Source organism: Battus philenor, unplaced genomic scaffold (assembly GCF_028537555.1).
Source record: "Battus philenor isolate CCGP_79_NKW_IND1 unplaced genomic scaffold, ilBatPhil1.0.hap1 SCAF_22, whole genome shotgun sequence".
Taxonomy (NCBI): domain Eukaryota; kingdom Metazoa; phylum Arthropoda; class Insecta; order Lepidoptera; family Papilionidae; genus Battus; species Battus philenor.
Window position 1 is genome coordinate 11,165,068 of NW_027181685.1, and position 22,357 is coordinate 11,187,424.

General features: G+C 33.5%; 1 protein-coding gene across 1 annotated transcript; it reads right to left on the bottom strand.

The window, feature by feature from the left end:
• Positions 1-20,179: 20,179 nt before the first annotated feature.
• LOC137923842 (leucine-rich repeat-containing protein 24-like) lies at positions 20,180-21,907 on the bottom strand. Its single transcript, XM_068767121.1, has one exon. The coding sequence runs from the start codon at positions 21,905-21,907 to the stop codon at positions 20,180-20,182; it is 1,728 nt and encodes a 575-aa protein (XP_068623222.1).
• Positions 21,908-22,357: the final 450 nt, after the last annotated feature.

A 22,357-nucleotide genomic window follows, 5' to 3' on the forward strand; every position in this document is an offset into this window, starting at 1 on the left:
AATAAAAATAATGTAAATAAATGTATCTTCTATTTCTTTGTGAGATGGTGCTCGTGATGGTATATAACCACAAAACAAAACACTAGCTTCTGTTATACCTACTAGATCATAGTTAATTTTAAGTTTATTTCTTTATTTCACACAATGCATCAAAATTTCATTATAAATTTTGGAATTATGTAATTATTTAGTAGTCGACTCAAAAGTCAAGAATTAAGAGCTGATGCCAATAATGCCATCGTTAAAAAGTCACCTTTACTTATGCTCTTTGCATTAGGCTTGCAGGCCTGTATCGCAGACATCATGGTGGTTACAATTTTCTATAATTTATTAGTTTTTTTTATTTATGTTGTATTTTATAAAATAAATAATTATATAATTTGTTAAAGTGTGTATTTGTGTTTAAAACTGGGTGTTCGTACGTATTTGTTTGGTTTAATTTATTCCTTCTTTGGTAACAAAATACATAAATACGTATAAGTTAAATAGAAACATAACATAACCAAAGTTAACGATGTAGTTTGCATAAATGTACATCTGTAATGGCAGTGAGCAGAGTATATCGCTCATATAGCCAATGGCCTTTGTGGTTTTTTTTTAATTTTTCGAGTTTTTCAGGATCTCTCATATATCCTCTTTCATAGGCAGACATTTTACAGGAATATTTTCACATGCTTTATTATTAGCATTCTCATCATTTTCTATCTAAATGTCATTTACTCATTCTCCTTTTATTCATCACAAACTCTTTTATTGCTATATTTTTCTCTATTTCTTTCATACATCGTCTCACGTCGTCTACTTATCACTAAAGGCTTACATTTTGTTTTATTTTAATTTACTTGAATTTATTTTTACATTCTCTTTACTTTCTATTACGTTATCATTTAATTCTTGCCTTTCTATTTTTCTTAATATTATATCACAGATTTACCACATGTTTTAGTAACTCGTTCTTTATGTTCTTTGTCTTTCCTACCCTTCTATTCCTCCTTATGGTCTCTCTTATGACCTTCCTGCAGTACTCCAAGAAGTTCCAGCGACTCTTCTCGTAACCAATTAGCGAGGCGACGAGGTTCCTCGACTCTTTGCTCCAATATACACTGGTATTCTGTTCTAATTGCGCCAAATGCAGGACAGCGGGTGATTAAGTGCGCTAAGGTGTTGTCCTCTGAGGAGTTCAGGAGTGACGATCACGAGCCGGTAGACGCGGCGTGGGTAGGTATACTACTAGTTTGACCGATGACATAGTCAAGATCGCGGAAAGTGTATTGGAAAAAGAAATGCGGAAGCCTATACCTTGCCATGGGTATTTATTAGCTGACATGACGATAATGTATATTGTCATGTAAAAATAACCTAACCTTTAAATTATATATATATATATATACTGATTATCACTTACTGATAATTCGTCGTCTTTACTTAGCACCATTATACTCATAGCGAGCGATAGCAAAATCACAACCAGAACGTAACCTCCTGTGTAACTTTATTAATATACTACTACTACTACTACTACTCCGCTAGCTCAGTGACCCAAAGTGGGTCTTGGCCTCCGAAGCGAGAGACTTCCACTTTCCTCTATCTTGCGCCATCGTCTGCCATTGGTTTACATTCAATTCGCGCAAGTCTGCCTCAACGCGATCGATCCAGCGATACCTGGGTCTACCCACTGGTCTTCGACCTCTCGGTTTTTCCAGGTACACTACCTTCACGCTCCGATCCGATACCATTCGCTCCTAGTGACCAAGCCAGCGGATTCGTTGAGCTTTATATTCGCCAATGATATTTGGCTGTGCTACTAAAGTCTCAATTTCGGCATTCTTTCGGAGCCTCCAAGATCCGTCTTGATTTCTCGCTGGTCCCAAGATCTTCCGAACTTTATTAATATGGAAAACTAAATTAAAATTTGGAATAAGATAATTAGGATATAATTTGTACTAAATAATAAAGATAAAATTTTATCGCTCTCAACTTTGGCCTGTTTTAGCGAAGTCAACGAATCAATTAAAACTTTGTTGAGATTCTTGCATTTGACATTTGTGTGTAGTGAAGTTCCATATTTTTTTTAAATACTGTACAGACAGACATCGACTGCCATTTTTATTCTGTATATATATACATATATATATTTTTTTTTTCAAAAGTTAAAGTAGCCTAAGTTAGTCTTTATTACATCAACTACCTGCCACAATAAGTGTCGTCAAAACTGGTCTAGCCATTTCAGAGATTTGCCAAACAACAGGCAGTATTTATCTGCCTGTTGTTTGGCAAAAATTAAGAAATAGTAATTTTGGTATATGTACCGTATATATTCAAGTAAATAGCAGTTTTTTTACTACAAACAGACACTCTAATGTTATATATTTCTATAGATTAAACCTTATTTCTCTTGGTCACGTTATAACTTGTACAAATGTGGGTGAACGTGGACGTTTGCATAGATTTGTAAAAAATTATTTCATTATTTTACTTATATACACATGCATCAAAAAAAAACATAAAAGCAGGTTATTTATTTTAATGGTTAACTAAAACAATAAAATAAATGTTATTGTTACCGTACATGTTATTGAACTAATGATTTATACTTTTTTTTATTTCATTTTATTTCACATAATACAGCGTAAAATTTAAAAATGTAATGTTTTTAAATATTGCACCATATTAACTATTTGTTTTGGTGTCCACATTCACTTGCATTTCCCCTTACATTATAGAGTAAATGAATTAGACCAAAGTATCCCCAGCAAATTACAGGAAAAAAGATTACGATGGTATGGCCACATTCAACGAAAACCAGATGACCACGTAGTAAAAACTGCCTTAAGCCTCCCAAAATTCCCAAGAGGGAGAGGGCGTCCAAAAGCTACGTGGTGGTCTAATATCAGAAAGAAACTGGAAACCCTTCAACTTGATGCACGGACAACCCAGGATAGAGTGGCCTGGCGCAAATTGATAAGGAGACCCGACCCCTAATAAAGGGAAAAGGGAAGGAAGAAGAAGAAGAAGAATTAGACCAAAGTAATACATAAAGAATAAATAGCTACACATTTCAATATATGATTTCTGTTATTTATTTTTAATTTAAACTTTTCGGTTACAACACTTTGTATGATTAAACAGTACAGTATTTAATTTTAAGATTATCATATATGCAACCTTTATGTACATTTGTTTGTTTTGCTAATAAAATTTAAAAAAAAAAATAACATGATTAAGACTAACGATTTCTTTCATTTTTTTAATTCAAGTTTTCTACAAAGTATCCTTTTTAGAAAGTACCTAAAAACTTATTGATAATAAAATGACTATTCAACCTTACCACATTTGACAGTTCACTCGCTGAAAATCTATATTGTCGTTTAATAACTACTTCTGTATATATCAATCATATTTTTATTAATTTACTTTACATTTAATTAGTTAATTAATTGATCACTCCAAAATATGTTACAGTATTTTTTTTATTGGAATGCGAAAGGACAGTTACTTCTTTTTACTTCTGAAGTTACGCTGCGAGATCGCATCAAAAAGAATATTCGCAGAAGAATTAAGATCACCGGCATAGCTCGAGCAATTGCTCGTCTGAAGTCGCTGTGAGCATATAGCCCGAAAGAGCCGGTAGACGTGGCATGACTTTGCCCTCCACTAGTTGAACTGACGACATAGTTAAAGTCGCTGGATGTGGTCAGGACAGGAGTAGTCACCGTGGTGATCTTTAAGTGAGGCCTATTCCATGCAGTAGCCTTCTATCGAAGCTGAAAAAGAGGAGAATAACATCTGCCAGTACTTCTGTCATGACAGCTAATTATTTATAAAACAAAGGAACGTATCATTAAAAAGGTGAAACTTCGTTATAACAGAGGAGTTGACAACGCAATCGTCGCATAATTTCTAAGCATCTCACGTCAGAACGACAGACATATCCCATTAAAAGCCTTGTGCTAATTAGCACTTTGTACTGCATATGATAACACGAGATGTATTCAACAACACGTATGAAAGCAAGATAAATTAATGGTTGAACAAACAATTAATTTACGATATATTTTCACACTTTGTAAATATATCGCATTACTTTTTATCAATGGTTATGATAATTGAACGCCGTAGTGAAATATGGCTAATTTATCAAAACTCTGGACATTTGCAATAGAACTTCTAAAACTTCTACTTTTCAGCCGATGAACGCCCATCGTAAGTCATTGGCCTTCTAGAATGATCGCCATGATGATCAGTATTGCGCGCATTTAGCGACATCCCGCGATATTAAAAAAAATATAGTCATAGTCATAGTAGTCATATTAGTCGTACCTTATTCAAAGTAATGAGTAAAGTACGACTATGATCATTCGAAGGCACTAGATCAACGTTTTCTAACCTTTTTCTTGTGCCCCGCCCCACTTAAACCTTTTCAAAATTCTTACGTCCCCCTGTGTAACATATATAATATTTATATTAAAACGAGAGGATTAAATTATATTTTCAAATTGCTCCACTTAGCAATCAAATTGCCCTCCTGTGGGGCATGCCCCACGTTGGGAAACACTGCACTAGATGCAGACCTATTTCTACCAGTCGTATTGAAAATTTTTAAATAAGGCGTGTCCAGTAGTGGACGTCTTATCGTTGACATGGTGATGATGATGAATACCATAATTATGATAAGAAGCAGGTATACAACAATATATTCCAAAAATAATAATAATATTAATACGATTATTATAAAATAAAAATAAAATCTTTAAAAAACTGTAAACAATCGAGTAAATATATTAGCATAAATATAATATTATGAATAGACAAATGATACTGGGACTTGCGACTGTGGGTCGCGGGTTCGATTCTTGCGATACACTCTTATGTAATCCTCAATTTGTGCATTAATCATATAGTTTTGACATTGCCCACAAACAAGTTTCCAGACGATAGGCAGCGGCATCCTTTACTTACCATAATAACACACTGTGATCGCCAACCTCCTTACGGAGGGCGTATGTTTTGATGTGGGCTGAAACAAAGATGATGAACATTTTTGTGTTTCAGCCTTCCGAACCGGTAGTAGATTACTAATTGTATTATTAAAAAAAATAGATCAAAATTGCATGCCAATTCGTACTCGAATAAAGATAATTTGTTGAATAACATCAATCAAAACCTCATTTGGGTACTCGTGCCTCATATTTTCTTTGTATAACTCTGTTAAGCATGAAGAGAAAAATAAAATACATACTTCATCCAACACAACTTGACCTTTAAAGAAAATTGGAGTCAAAGGAAATAATCAAATGTAAAATTCATACCCTGTAAATGATTTTTTTTTTTCAAAGGAATGAAAAAGTTACTCCAACTTGAACGTTCGTTCTTAGGTAAAACGTTTGTGAATATTAAATTTCATAACATTACCCATCTTACCTCTTCAACGATAAGAGTTTTCGATGAATTTAAATTCGTTTGATGGAATGGATAAATTTCATTATTTATCACAGTCTGAAACAGACATAAGACAAATATGTTCTTTTAGTTTTTTATGGCATTTGAAGATTCGTCTTAACACCTCTTTTCAGGTGGCGAAACTCGAAGGCTTCTTGGAGAGCCTTGGTTCGGGCCGCTATATACTAGGATTTCTTCAAATTTTGAGCCCGCAAATCTCTTAGATAGCTTAGACAGACGCAACATCGACAAATTAATCTCAAAGGCCCCTCCGAAAGGACCTTGGATTTACCTGTCATTCGATATCACCGTTTTTTGTCACCTTTTGACAGTACTTCTGCAACACACAAACTCCTCTACGAGAATGTAAACAGAATTCCTCCACCGACGACATTGAGTGATTTTACTAGCTCTTTGGAAACACGGTTAAATTCCTAGCGCTTTTTCAAAAGCAGTGTTCGTGATTTTTATTTTGAATATCGTAACATTTTTACATGCTATCCTTACGTCTTAACCTAAAGTTGAGATTATTAATAAAGTAATAACAAAAACTACTACTACTACTACTCCGCTAGCTCAGTGACCCAAAGTGGGTCTTGGCCTCCGAAGCGAGAGACTTCCACTTTCCTCTATCTTGCGCCATCGTCTGCCATTGGTTGACATTCAATTCGCGCAAGTCTGCCTCAACGCGATCGATCCAGCGATACCTGGGTCTACCCACTGGTCTTCTACCCCTCGGTTTTTCCAGGTACGCTACCTTCACGCTCCGATCCGATCCCATTCGCTCCAAGTGACCAAGCCAGCGGATTCGTTGAGCTTTATATTAACAAAAACTAAAATAAAGAAAAATATATTCCTGTCATTTTTTTCTATGTTAACCTGATATTTATCTATTTATTCATATTATTATCAACATAGAATAGTTTACAGTATCCTCTTGTGTACTCAACTACTCGAGGTTACCAAGAGAGCTGTTCATTGCGCAATGTTCGAAGTTTAGCTGCGAGATCAAATCAGAAATTAGTAGATCCGCAAAAGAACGAAGGACATCGACGTAGACTGAAGAATTTCTGTCTTAAGTGGCAGTGGGTGAGGGACATTGTATGTGTAACCCATGGCCGTTGAGGCCTAAAGATTCTCGAGTGGGAACCACCAGCTGGTGGATCGAGGAAATAGTTAAGCTCGTGGGAAATCGCTGCATACCGGCAACGCAGGACCAGCCGTCGTTGCGATCCTTGGACCAGGCTTATGCTTTGCAGTGAAGAAGTATAAATTAATATATAAAGTAAGTAAGAATCATCATAAGAAGAATTTATGTTCCCAGCGGTATTTTTAACTTACAAAATTATTTTTTCATTTTATTTTTTACACATACCGGGCACTATGTCAAACATTAAATTGACCCAGCAATGTCTAAAGCCATGATTGTGTAATTGCCAGTGCGTTTGATCATTATTAGTTTGACCATAAATTTTATATTAAATGGTGTAGACTATGCCTTACTGTGGGCGTATATCAGCCTAAAAGAAGAAAAAGACTTGTGTATTTCATGAGAATAATATCAGATGAGTCTAATTTGAAATTGGAATCAGATTGATCTCCATCTGTATCTCCGTCGCAATTATTCTTGTAAACCATTCGAAACAACGATGAACTGCAAATTGAACAAAGTCATAAATATTACCTGATTAAATAAATAAATCTAATTATAATTTTCACTACTCAATTATTTTTTTCTTTATAATATACTTCTACATAATTCAAGAGAGAGGTTCTATGACATCGCAATGTATTTTTCGATGTATTTATATCAACTATTGATTGTAAAAGTATGTCTGTGTATTGTAGACGAGAAAATGCGGATAATGAAATGAATCGTCGTGGGAAATCAGAAGTGCTTATTAACTTGAAATATAAGATGCCATTGGTAAAATCAATTAACATGGACTGGTTTTGACAATATTTTTTTTAATTACAAATAATTTTGCAACAATCAACAATCACAATACAATCTTTACTCTATGTTAACATTAATACATGTACATACTTTTTCACTTTATCCATTTTATTTCATTTTTCATGTATATGAATGATTATAAGCTGCAGGTGATAAAACAGGGTTAAAGGTTACAGAATGTATAATTTTTTCAGCTGATGGAGGTCCCTTCAAGATATAGGCCTTCCTGAAGACCACGGCCCTGCGAAGCCTGCGCGATTTTCCACAAGTTTTTTTCATATATATGGATGATTAAAAGCTGCACGTGATAAAACAGGCTTAAAGGTTATACAATGTATAATTTTTTCAGCTGATGGAGGTTCACTTCAAGACATAGGCCTTTCCTAAAGACGACGGTTCTGCGAAGCCTGCGCGACTTTCCACGAGTTTAACTTTATCGTTGTTCTAGTAGGATGCCGGCCAACGCAACCTCTTCCGCCTAATAATTTTTTAAATGACCTCACAACTTTTATGTCCATACAAAACAATATAAATTAAATAAATATATATCATATTTGTATATACAATTACGAGAGTTGATATATATGTTATATTTATTTAAAACAATATTATTGTATTATTTTTATTGCACACTGTACATAAACTATCATCATTTCAGCAGGCTTTCCAATGTAGGATATAGGCCTCCTAAATAGATTTTCAATGGAAGCGAATGGAAGAAGCCTGAATCCTTTGTCTTCCGATGACTTTAACAAGGCCGTATGAACCTTGTAAGTGGACCTCCTATGCCGCGCTAGCCGGTTCGTGGTCTCATTTCCAGAACCTTATGATCCACATTTAACAGTCTCGGACAAAGACTTCAAATATAAGAAAAATTGTATGAAATTAGATGTTATTATTAGGGGTACCGAAAAGCAATGTCGCTTTGACTAAATTTTTATTTCTAATCAACAATATAATCACCTTCGTGATCAATCACTTTCTTGCCATCTAGTATACAATGCCGGAGCGGTAAAATTTAATCGGTTTTTCTGTTAATATATAGGGCCATTATACTATATTTTTTCTGCATTTATTCTGCAATTTTCCTGCAAAGTTAGAGGAATATTGGACTCTTTTCGTCCTCCTTTACTAGCGAGGCCATTATACTTATTAGGCCATTATATATATAATGTATATATATACACACAATGAAATGCTATAAAAATGAAATGTATGTAGAAAAAAAATGTTTAAAATAAAATGAAAAAATGTATAACTGAGGAATAAGGTGAGAAATGAATAATATCGAATGAAAGAAAAAGGCGCAAGAAATGTGGAAAGAAAGATGATGTACGAAAGATTATCAGAAAAAATACACACGATTTGCGGAAGTAGCTTTCTTAGGATGGACTTCCGCAAAGTAACGCCTGAATCTATTAGATATTATAATAAGAATGCAAGAAAAACGCGCAAATAAAAGTAATGTGAAAAAAAAAATGAAATAAAATATAACCCTGTCCTTCCCAAAGATAGGGGAAAGAGAAAATAAAATAAAAAAGAAAATAAAACTTGGACCAACCTTAGGGTTTCAAAGTTAGATAACCTTGAAAATTCAAAAACTATACAGCGATGAAAGACAATACACACATTAGTAATAAACAAAAATAAAAAGATATTACCTTTAAAATAAAACAAAAAGAATTGAAGGTAAACTGTGAAAAGGTTTATACACGCTATTAAAAATGGAGTTAAAGTAAATATTACACAGAATTTTATGATATAATGTATTATATCGAACTACATAGCGTTCGTTCGTATGTTTGTATATGTTTTTATGTGTGTATTTCTAAATTAATTTATTTTTAATACTTTGTAAATTTTGATCACATTTTATCTACAAAATATTTGTGAATCAATTTTACGAATAAACCATCCGCCTATGATACATTTAATAACACTTTCGGTCAAATTTTCCTTTATACACCCCGGATCATAAAAATGATATCTCCAGAGAGGTTTTTGTCGGAAGAGTGACAAAATACAATAGCATTCGGTCCCAGCGGAGAAGGGATTGAATAGATTTATCGAGTTGTTCCGAAGTAAGGTGCTTGTTATAACAGACATATTTTCCATGTCGCAGGACATGGTGGAGATTTCGTAAGAAAAATTGTTACGCGGACATTAGGTTTGCGAATTTGTAAGGAAAATTCGTCACTTTATTGACTCAATGTAATATTATATTAACATTAATACAATGACATAATTTCTGTTGAGTTATATAGTTTTCAAAATTATGCAAGAAAGATAATAAATGAGAATTATAATAGTATAGGCCAGTGATTCCCAAAGTGGTCTATATCGACACCCAGGGGTCTATGACAACCTGCAAGGGGTCTACGTCAGCGAAAAAAAATTTGGGGTCCATGAAATGAAAATAGGGGTCCACGATAATGGCTTACACTGATAGTACCTATTTACTTACATCATATTATCTTATAATATCAAAACATTTACATTATTCATAAAAGTACCTATGAAGTAAAAAAAATATTATATATGTTTATAAAATTGTGTAAGTTGTAAGATGTTTGTATTCGCTTTTTGTGTGTTCCCACTAAAAATATTGACTATGTTATTTTATTTATAGTTTATTTTATGTTACGTATATTTTACATAACAGATACAAAATTTTATTTTGAGTAGTTTTAATTTAAATTTAATTAATAAATGTTTTAATTAACATGTGTTTTTTCTTTAAGTTTTTAACACTTAACTTCACTACAGTTAGAAATTAACAGGAAATCAATACCAGGTAAGTAGGGGGTTTACCCAACACGGAAAAACATGGCAAGGGGTAATCGCCACGCTTGGCAGCTTGGCAGTCGCAGTGTGGTATTATGATACGCAGAGGACGCTGCTGCCTTCAAGTAACTCATTTGTGAGCAGTGGCAATCCTGTATAATTAATACACAAACTGTGAATTATATATAAGATTGTAATTCTCAAATCGATCCTACGATCTACAATTGCAAGTCTCAGCTTTCTACCACTGAGCTACTAGTATATTATGGTGTAGTTTAAATACAGAAATCACATTTTTATTAACTACATTTATATAATATTATATTTAATATTCCGAAAGACATATTGTCAGCAGTTATCGACCAGCTTGATGTGCACTAATATAAAGAATAAAGTCAGATTACATATTTCGTAGATCAATAAATTAATTTTATAATCGATGAATACTTTTTTTCTGTGGTCGTTTATATGTCTTAAAGTTTAACACAGAGAGCAACAGAGAGAGCTATCTTCGGAGCTTTCAGAAGAACCAAGATCACTATATATAATGCATAAGAAATGTCTGCATTATATTAAAAAAAAAGAATTACAAAATATTAGAGAGAGTGCCAGTGCGTATTCTTGTGCATCACAGATGAAATAAATAGAGTAAGCCAAATAAAAACATAACCAACGTCACTAACATAGTTCCAAGAATAGGTCGTAGAGACTGAAAGGTTCTTGAGTGGCGACATAGTAAATGTCGCAGAAAGTCGATAGACACATGGACACATGATGGGTCATCGCAGCTTTTTTTGGCTTATGCCTTGCAGTGGGCGTCAATCATATGGTATGATGAAGGTGATGAATTCTAATCATTTTATGATATGTGCGGTAAAGAGACAATTAAATAAAAAGTAGGTGAAATAAACAAGTAAGCAATATGTATTAATATATTTTTTTAACCTTAACAGGGGAAAAATTAGTACTTTGTCTCGTCTGATGCAAAGCGATATCGAAGTTAACAATGCTACACGCTTAGAAGAAACCGATTCTCCCTATGCTATGTAGTACGTACTATATACAAGTATTGTATCCTTTAAAAATGATTACGGCTCTTTAGATTTAACTATTCGTCCAACATTGAAAGTAGATCGAAATTCAATAACCAATAATTGAAAACATGTAATTTTATAATAGTTAGCAATTTTACAGAAATTTCTGTTGTTGCTTCTTTTAAAAATTGTTTTTCATACAATAATGAATTAATCTGTATTTATTATAGGTATTTATTAATAAATGTATGTACGTAAATGTATATATAAGTATGTAGGTTTATATATGTACACATTGACTAAGCGCTACTTATCTTTCTTCTGTTACAGTTCTATTTCCATATTATGATTGTATGAAAGAAATTGTCTCGTGTGATATGTCCGCCCATTGTATTTTTTCTTAATTATTATGTAACTTTATATGTATTATTTATTAAATATATTTAAATGATTGATTTTAAAAAAGAAATATTCCATTACATACAAATTAATAATAGATTTTTAGTTATAAAAGGTGATGTGTTTTGGTGATGTGGAGTCTAAAAGTCCGTAGAATAACTTACAAATAATTTTTTTTACAAAATTTCACTATTAACACTTCAGTTCGTCTTTATATTGTTTAATATAAGATCCTAATTATATAAGGATTCGAATTTATTATACACTTGTGAACGAAAGTGTTTGAAGTGAATTAAAAAAAACACGAAATAAAATTTCACTTTCCCATTCCTACAGCATACTGACACACGTGTTGTCAAACCATGTGGGGAAAAATCCCTAAACGTTTAAACCTATCAAACGCTCGAACACTCGAAAATTTACATTGACACATAAACAAAGTGGGCGTAGAACAACATTTTCTGAACACAAACCTCACTATTTGACACGCAAATTCAGTTAAACCACGTTTTGTATGCGCCGCGCTCGCGACGCCCGGACGTAGGACGAATGACAATAGCCTCTATTATATTGTACAAATTGAAATGTCACCGACCCGATTTCACTATCCTCTCGTTATGTTAGTACCGAAAACTTTTTTCTTCGCGACTGTACCATACAACTTATGACCCTTTCTTTTATTTCACTGTAGACTTGACAGTCCTTCCCAGTTCACTTGCGGGATAATAATATTTTTCGCGGTATAAATGTGCTGTATTTGTGGGGCGCTTGTAACAATTACGCGGTATGAAACATTATGAGGAAAAAGAATAGTAAAATAGAAATCCTAGAGACAAGGAACTCACCATATGAGTATTAATTCTGGTCCTCAGAGTCCTGAGAGCGGCGTGGATCTTGATCCTCGTTGTAGCATTAATTGTCTGTTGCACAATAAAACCACACGCAGCGTGGATGAGGTTAGTGACATAGTTAAAACAATAATAATAAGCGGAAGGTTTTTTCACAGTTTTTAACTTAAGTGTCAGTGTTGCCACTTCACAGCACAGCTTGTTCATTTGTTTTTAATCGTGAGTAGGAAAAGGATAGAAATATATGAAAAGGACAAACTGACAGCTACATAGTTATTTATTAAATTTTGAGTGTGAAATATGATCGCGAAAAAGTAAATGCATTGATAATTAGAAAAATTGTAAATATAATATAAATCACGGCGTAAACACTCCCTGATACAAGTAAACTATTCTGTGCTATATATAATAAAAAGGTCTCTATCATAAAATGTTATGAAAACCCGACGATAACTGTAAGAAGTTTTCAAATATACGTGAGATTAAAGTCTTAAACGGTGTCCAAGTAACATATCATAGGCGCTGAACTTACTAATAACTTTATAGAGAAAGATATAAAGTTTATAATCAAAACACTAAATATTTTTAAAGTTGTATCACTGTTACAATTCTTGTAATTTTTGACCCGTATGTCTACCTGGAGAAGATTGAAGATAGTTAAGTCTAACTAAGGGAGGTAGCGTTCGAGAAACTACGACATATCTTCTCCATCTCTTGATCTTACTTTGAGCCATAAATTCTACAGAACAGGTGGCCCCAAATGCCTTAAGGCTCTGTAGTAGAAGACCAGGTGTATTGGACGTCCACACAGGGTTGATCGACGACTTTGTTGTACGCAGTCCGATTTTTACATAAAAAACCTGAGTCCAGCTGTGGACGCCCTATGACTGAAATAATAGTTATGTAAGAAAGGGGCCAATATTTAGCCACTTCCGCACATGCAGTGGTAGTGTGTTTCACCCCTCCACGGGGCATCTTCACGACTAATGTTACATCGATTAGTGCCAAACACAGAGTGAGTCACGTGTTGAGTGGTTTAGCGGTGGCAGTTGTGTAATTCGCATTGTTTGCTGCATACGCATTTATCAGAGGACTGGCGGGCGGTGCACTTTGTTGCACGACTACCACTGCATGTGCGGAAGTGGCTAAATATTGGACCTTTTCTTACTTAGGATGGACTTTCGCGGGGTAACGCCTGATTCCATTAAACAATGGTTATGATTTTATAAGGCTATAAGACTAATATATTCTCGTTTAATTTAAGCGAATTCATCATAACATGTCGGCAGATCGTCAAATATTTAAAAAGCCATTTAAAATTTCACAGAGTCCGTTAACTAAGCAAATAACATGTTAGTAAAAAAGTATATACAAATACGTCGATAAATTCATGGTTCAATCCCCGAAAAACAAAAATTTAGTTTTTTTTTAAATTTTCGAATTTTTCAAGAAATTTCTGGAAAATTTTCGAACGAATGGAAGGTTTAAATAAGTTACAGCATATATTGAAAGAGTAGAGATTAAGATTAGCAAGCTAATGTCAAGAAAAAGTTCCCGAAGAGCTCTTGAGGAGTATATGAAGCAAAGAATAAAAAAAAAACTTTTTATTTTTCTGGTAAATACTTAGAACTGTTTTATCATACTTTCTCTAAAAACCTACTAGATGGCGCTAGCCAGATGTTCTACCTCCATCTGCCATAATGGTGGCGATAGTCGCTTCCTCAATTCTTTTCCCTAAACGGCACTCGGTGTCGGTTTGTATTCCTCCGAATGTGGGACAGTTGGTTACCAGGTGGACCACGGTCTGGTCCACGCCCGGCTTATGATCCTTCTTGAGCTTAAACCTGTGAACCTACTCAAGAACCCACCGTGCCCCTTGAAAAGCTGGACCAAGAGCACGTTCACCCCAGGCACGGTGTTCAGTGTTGTATAGATCAACGTGGGAGTTTCTTGATATTAATGGCAGCGATGTTTCTCAAAGTCGCATTGGCTCCTCGACGAGCCGCGTCTTTTTCTCGTATATTTTGTTAGTATTGGATAGCACGTCTGAAACTTTGCCCAGAAAATCCCAACCGATCAGCCCAACTTTCTGGAACGATAGTTTTGCTGTGCCATATGTAAGCTTATGTTTTCTTTACCTGTGGAAATGGACACAAGACCTTAATAAGTTAAAAACGCACATATTCATAATATGAGTAGTGCAAGTAGTATAAAAACAGTGGTATCCCAGTGGTTAAAATAGAGACTTAGCGATCGTAGGTCGCGTGTTCGATTAATGGGATACAATCTTACATAATTTAGACTTGGTGCACACAAACAAGTATTTCGAAGATGACAATAGCGTACTCTGCTTACCATAATACTACACATATATCTATGGTATATCCGAAAGTATTTTATAGGAAGCCTATACCTTGCAGTGGCGTCTATAGGCAGAAACGACAAAGACTTTTCTCTTTCCTCGTGTTCCTTCTATCTTGATGCTCGCATAGTCCATTGTTTATCGACTTTACTATTGACATTACTTCTTGACTTTGAAGGCATGCGTTTTCTTGTGGTAAAACTATTTTTATAATTAGTTCTTAAATGGAAAGGTATAAATAAAATAAAAAAGTAAACCATAATATTCCACTAAACATGCCAGTTCTAATTTTAAAACAAATGCCTTTAATTTAAGTTATTCTTGTATACAAAAAAATTAAAGACTAAATCAACTGTGTATATTTCCTGTTTTTGGTTAAAGCTACAAAAGATTTTTAACTGACGCTGTCTAGGAAGTAACCCCGATTTAAACTCACTCTCAAAACACGTTCAAGTTTACTTTTTAACCGTTTGTCGTATTTTTAGACCGTATGTTTATACCAGTCGGATTTGTTGAGAAATCAAACACCGACATGGCGACATTATCGTTGTAACACAGTCGGTGTTACAACGATAATGTCGCCATATTGTTGATGTATAAGAATTATTCTATTGTTGTAATATTTAATACTAAAACATATAAAATTGTAAAAAGCGATTACTAATAAAATTAAAATATAACTTGGTATGTTAAATCACATCTTATACTATAGTCAATTCCTGGCTGTGTTCCTGAGAAATCGTCTGCGTGGAATTGAAAAAAAAATTATAAATCAAAGTAGGCTAAGTTACTCCTTGTTACATCAGCTACCTTCCAGTATAAATCACGTCTAAATCGGTCCAGCCGTTTCAGAAATTAGCCGAAAAAAACAGACATACAGACAGACGGAAAAAAATTAAAAATATATATATTTTTCACATATATACCGTATACATATTAGTATTAAATGAATTTAGGAAAAAGTTCTTAATTTAATATTACAAATAGACAGTCTAATTTTATTTATTTATATAGATATACGAAATATAAAATATTAATTCAACAATTTATAATAATGACCTATACTATTTAGATATATAAGGAAGACTTATACTTACATGTATTGTTAAAACGAGATGTAAATACTTAAGATTCCATGGCTTCAACGTGGTGGCACATTGCATAGGGCTGACGGATACCTTGGAATGAATTGACGTTCGTATCCAACTAACAGGCTCTTCTTTCTGTCTAATCAAAGTGTAAATGACTATAGGATTTAGAAACCAATTTCAGAACTAAGCTGTGTTTGCTCATGACTTGCATAATCTTTGTATAAGTTATAGAAAAATTTTGCCGTTTTGTACCCAGAGGCAGCTGGTAGACTCCAGCGACTAGTTATTTCGTAATTATATTTTATTTTTATGTACATTAACACCATACATATTTTCTTATATTAAAGATAAAGTTCATTTATTTAATATTAGAACTTATAACAGAACTCTCTGTGATCGTCTGTTTTTAGCAGGTTGCAGGTTGTTATATTTGTGGAGAAGAAGCAGGAAGAAACTCCACAACAAAACTTTTTTAAAAAATAGGAAAAGGACCAATATTTAGCCACTTCCGCACATGCTGTGGTAGTCATGCAACAAAGAGTGAGCTCCTTTGAGTGAGCTTGGCACTAATCGGTGTAACATAACTCCTGAAAATGCCCCGTGGAGGGGTGAAACACGTGTTGAGTGATTTAACGGTGGCAGTTGTGTAATTCGCATTTTTTGCCGCATGCGCATTTATCAGCGGGCTGGCGGGCGGTGCACTTTGTTGCATGACTACCACTGCATGTGCGGAAGTGGCTAAATATTGGTCCTTCTCTTACTTAGGATGGACTTCCACAAAATAACGCCTGATTCCATTAAATCTTTTAATAAAGTATAACAATACAGATTTATACATGTACAATTTAACGAATATCATTGTCAAGGATTATTGTCATTTAAATATTCGTTTATTGAACAATAAGCTATTTTCCGTCAATTTACTTCTCATAATATATTAGGATAAATGTTTAGATATAATAAAACTTGGGTTTATTTGGCGTGTTTTATTGAAATATTTAGTATTTTTAACTTTTAAAAAAGTATACGAATATTTAACATATCCCAAATTTTCAACATTTTTCAATTTAAATACGGTTTAAATCTGTTACCTCTAGAGCTATGTAAAAACTAACTTTTAAAATATAGGGTAGAATAATAATAAAAAAACATTACCATGTTATAAAATTTTATTAGTTCTTCGATATTTAAAACATAATTTTTTAACAAAGATTGTGTGGATTTACTAAATAAATAAAGTTATAACTAAGTTATATTAAAATATAATTACTATAAAATATAAGGTATCATGTATATTTATATTTTTACACATAAAATTAACTACATACATATTAAAAACACTGGTTCCATTTCTTTTATTTCGTAGAAAATCCTAAATTTTATGTTTCGTATTTGAACTAAAGTAATATGAGAATTCAATAAGATGCAAAATATTTTACATATACAAAATTATAAATGTGAGTCAATATAAAGTTCACTGTTGTTTTTTAAATAACTTCTTGCAACCAAAGTTCCAAGACCTAGTATAATCAGGATGGTACTTGGCGAATATCTTATGCCAGCGTGGTAGTTGTACGAGAAATGTTTCCATAAAAATTTAAATGTATGAAAGGTGATATTGACCACCCCGTAGTTCATATTTGTCGGTGATGTGAATTTTAAATATGTCAAAACATCTCAAGAGCAGTTTGGTGTAGTTTTGGTTCGTTTCAAACCATATACGTCCACTGTAAGGCTGTCTCTTTCTAAGATATCTATATGGTGGGACCTACCATAATCGCTACGCACGGCATGGATTTTCGATCGCAGTGTGGTATTATGGTACGCAGAGAACGCTGCTGTACATCCTCTGGAAACTTCTTTGTAAGCTGTGGCAATTCCATATAATTAATGAACCAAGAGTGCATTATAACATTGTATCGCTGGAATTTAACCCGCAACTTGCAATCGCAAGTCTCAGTCCTTTACCGCTGGGCTACCAGTGCTCTTTTGTTACTCTCCAAAAATACTGGCTGAATTGAAGCAAAATATTCGATAAGAAAAAGCAGCGGTTAAATAGCTTAAATTTTCAGGCGTGTTTTTAAAAACATTTAGTGTGTTTAGAAGATTGTTACCGAAGATATGGAAGACATCTTGATAATATAATATCAAAGAAAAATTACGTTCCTTCCATTATTGTAGTGTCTATATTGCAACCGTGAGTTAGGGATAGGGAAACGAAGACTCTATAAAAATACGCCTTTTAATTTTCTAAAGTTGGGGCAACAAAACTGTTAGAGTAGAACAGCAGCACTCTGCCCGTTTCTTACTATTGTGAATCTTCTTGTTTTTCATTTCTTTTCAGCATATAAACAGACTTATAATGCCCCCAGTTAAGGCTTTTATGCTAGTCAATAAGCATTCTAGTACTTAATAATATTGATATTTGAAAGTTTTAAAACGACATTGTCAATTTTCTTGCAAGCCATATGCAGTATAAAACTTCAGTAGATACCTAATAAACTGCACGTAAAATAACTAGTCGATTAATATTAGGAAAAATTAAGAATTAGAAAAGTATAGTAATGTATTAAGAAAGCACAACCCAAAGAAAACTGTGATAAATAATAAAAAAAATGTACCTAGCCACCTAAGAGTAATAAGATGATCGAAGGAAGGCGATGAAAGCAAGAAGGAATGAAAGAACAAAATGAAAGATACTGTGATGGAAATAAGGTAAGCATAAAAGAAATTGAGAAGTATGACAGTGAGTGAAGAATAAAGATGAAAAATCTGAAAAACTTAATTGTAAACAAAGACCCTGATCCCAACTAATTAGGGGTACGAGAGGCCTCCAATAGCGGGGACCATTAAAAATAGTATAAAACCTCTGCAGTTGTTATAAAAGCATGATTTGGATACTCGTTCTTATTTATTTTAGTCATACCAACTCCTTGAACCTTTTCTAAACATTTTGTGGGTGTCAACTATATTGACATTTCCTGCCTTCGTGACCATATTATTTTTTTAAAAGTGAACTGTATTATGACCCAACCTGTATATACTGATATGTATAATTATGTAAATATTTTGATCATTGATTAATTTTTTTTCTTTTCGCCGATAGACGCCCACTGCAAGGTGTTGCCTCCCTCAAAGATGACCACGAAGACCGGTTTTACGCTGATCCAATTACCTCTCGCGAACTGAACTATGTCCTCGGTCCACCTAATGGAGGGGACCATCCACGCCGCGTGCATCGGCCCTCATTTTAATATTAAAATGTATTAATGTCGAATAAATGTGTGAAAAACCTGTGAATAACCACTACTCCGCAAATTTATTTGTTATTTTTTTCGTTCTTACGAAACCGCGTTAAACGATGCTACTCTTTTTCTTAGTAACAAATGAATTGAAAATTTATCGGTCATCTTAGTAAAGAGTTTGAATATAAACAGTAATCTTTCAAAATTTAACTAAGTTTCTGTATGGAAAAATACCTAAATTCCCTATGAAACACTAGATGTAGTTGTTCTAAATAATTCTAAGACGAACGCTCAGACTGAGCTTCCATTGAATCAGTTTTTCAGTCTATCACTATATAGTATATAGCATACGCCGGACAAAGCTAATACCCGAGAATACACAAATTATCTCTTTGATTATTAATTAAAACTAAGGATGCGTTTACACGGAGCAAAGCTTATATATATATATATATCTATATATATATATATATATATATATATATATATATATACATATATATATATATATAAATATATATATATAAACATACATATATGTCGTTTTCTCTTATGTTTATTGCTTAATTTACCCTAAGACACGATGTATATGTAAATTGATTCTACACCTATTTAATCTGTGATTGCTAATTTTCATTGAGAATTTAATAAAGCCTGAAATATACAGAAAAACTGTATAAAATTTTTAGAAAAAGTAGTCACGTGTAAACGCATTCTTAGATATTCCGTTGCTGACGCCTTTTACAATCATTACTTACTTTCGATTCAGTTTCTTACATATCTGCAGTTAATACAAATTATTATTTGTTTTAGTAGTGTATAAATAAAATAAACAATGTACTTAGATAAAAATTGCTACTGTAAAAATTGCTTCTATTGTTTATTACTTGTGCTTAATCTATATTTAAAAAATTTAAAAACGATTATGCATATCTTTGGTCTAAAGTCGTAAAATTCTACAAAATGTTGCATTGACATATTTTTTCTTCTGTAGGCCGATAGGTACAAAACATTTGACAATCACAAGGCTGTAAACTCTGTTGTATATGTGGGAAACGGTGTAATGATATTTTTTTCAACTACTCTTTTCTCATTGTCTTTCGATAAAGACCATGTTGAACTACCGGCTGCAGTTACTCTTGGTCCCATATTATCACTAGCAGATTTTAAAAAACGGGTTCTGCTTGAGTGCGGTACTGGTGGAAGATCATCATACTTGTCTGATAGCTGAACAGATATGAAAATATTAGCGTATGATGCTGGTAAAGCAAACTCTACGGGCGGTGGAACGAAACCTCTAGAACCTTCTAGAGTAATTTGAAGAGCATCAAAGCATCGCTGACTATCTCCACTGTCCATTGATAAAGACCTGTCGAACATTTCAAGATCATACGCTGAACTCATGTCAACACTATGCCTGTCGCTACTAGCTGCTAACGACGAGTCCAACAATTTCTTTTCTTGATCTGTAAAACTTTTACTCGTTGGTATTCTCCGGCGCCTAGTCTTCCAGCAGACAAAGGCTGCAATAAAACCTAAGCAGGTCATACCAACCATGGTTGACATTACAAGAATTAATGCAGAAAATTCTGGAGCCGATCTAGCTGTGGCTGTCCGAGCTGTGGCTAAAAGCAAAGTCATGTATGCACGTACTTCACCAACAGAGCTATTCGCTTGACACCACCATTCACCCGAAAACTCTTCAGTTATATTTCCAATACTCACATTAACCCATTGTGAAAATTTGTATACAACTTCGTTATATTCGTCAAATTGTGAGTTAATACGTTCATGTTTAAAAATGTTTATAACTGTTTCATCAGTAGTCAGGTTTTTCATGCCTTCATGTTTGAAGTACCATGTTACGTCTGGTTTTGGATCACCGTTAACGAGACAACCAAATGTTATATCAGCACCAACTTCAGCACGTAATACAGAAGGAGTAGAAATAGCGTTGGGTGGACATACCAAGTCAGTTCCTCTTATGTTCTGCCAAGATTCTTCTGCAAAATTATTTGGTCCATCGCATAATACTTCTTCGTTTCCCACATTAGCGTTAAGAAACCATTCATGGAAATCGCGCAAGGTACAGTCACAGTACCATGGATTTTCAGACAGCGTTAAAGTTTTTAAATAAGGCAAATTGAATGTATTTGGATGAATATGAGAAAGTAGGTTTTGATGAGCATGTATAGTTTCTAAAGCTCTTAGATTTGTTAAAGCAAATGGGTGGATATTTCGAAGTTGGCATTGAGATATTTCAAGCCTTTTTAGGTGAGGCAAGGCAGGGAATTGTTTGGCAATCAACTGGTTTAATGGATTATTTTTAAGGACTAGAAGCCTCAAGCGATTCAGACCTTTGAACATGTCTGGGGATATCTGATGTATTTCATTATGTGAAACGTCTAACTCTACAAGTATTCGTAATTCTCTAAATGCGTTTTTGTGTATTCTCCTTAACTTAGCATAACTTAAATTTAATCGTTGCAAGTTTATTAAATCTATCCCCGCAAATGCGTCTTCGTCCAGTTGTTTAAATGGATTGCCATTTAAATCCAGTACTTGAATATCTGACGCAAGTCGCGGTACATTTGTAAGAGCAGCTGAAGTGCAGGAGGCGGTTTTCTTTCCAGATGACCACTTGCATTGACATTTTGCAATGTGAGCACAGTTGAGCCAGTCGCAGCCGGAGTGGTTAAGGAATAGAAGGATCAACCAGGAACATCGTAAAATTTCCCGAAATTCCATTTCATTTTAACATCGTTTTCGGTGGTTCATCTGAAATGGAAAATGTTTATTTAATAATTAAAAATAACAGGTAATCGCAATAGACGACAAACGACACTTTTATAGTTTATATTCAATTTTTACTAATAACATATGTATATATTCTCAAATAAATATGTCATAAATATTTTAATTCAAAACTTTACTGTCTAGATAAATGTGTAATGTTTTGTCCTAAAAACACTTATTTAAGTAACTAACACTAGTTTCTTAATGTTTATTTCTCAATATTTCTTTTTCTCAATATCTCTTACTAGTACTTAGTACTTTGTTTTATTTTACAATCTGTTAAAATTTTGATTGTATTTTTATACGATGCGAAATGTGTATTCTTTTTCAGTATTAATATATTAACTGTTATTTATACGTATCGACATCCATCTTTCAACAACGTTCAACATAAAGCTACAA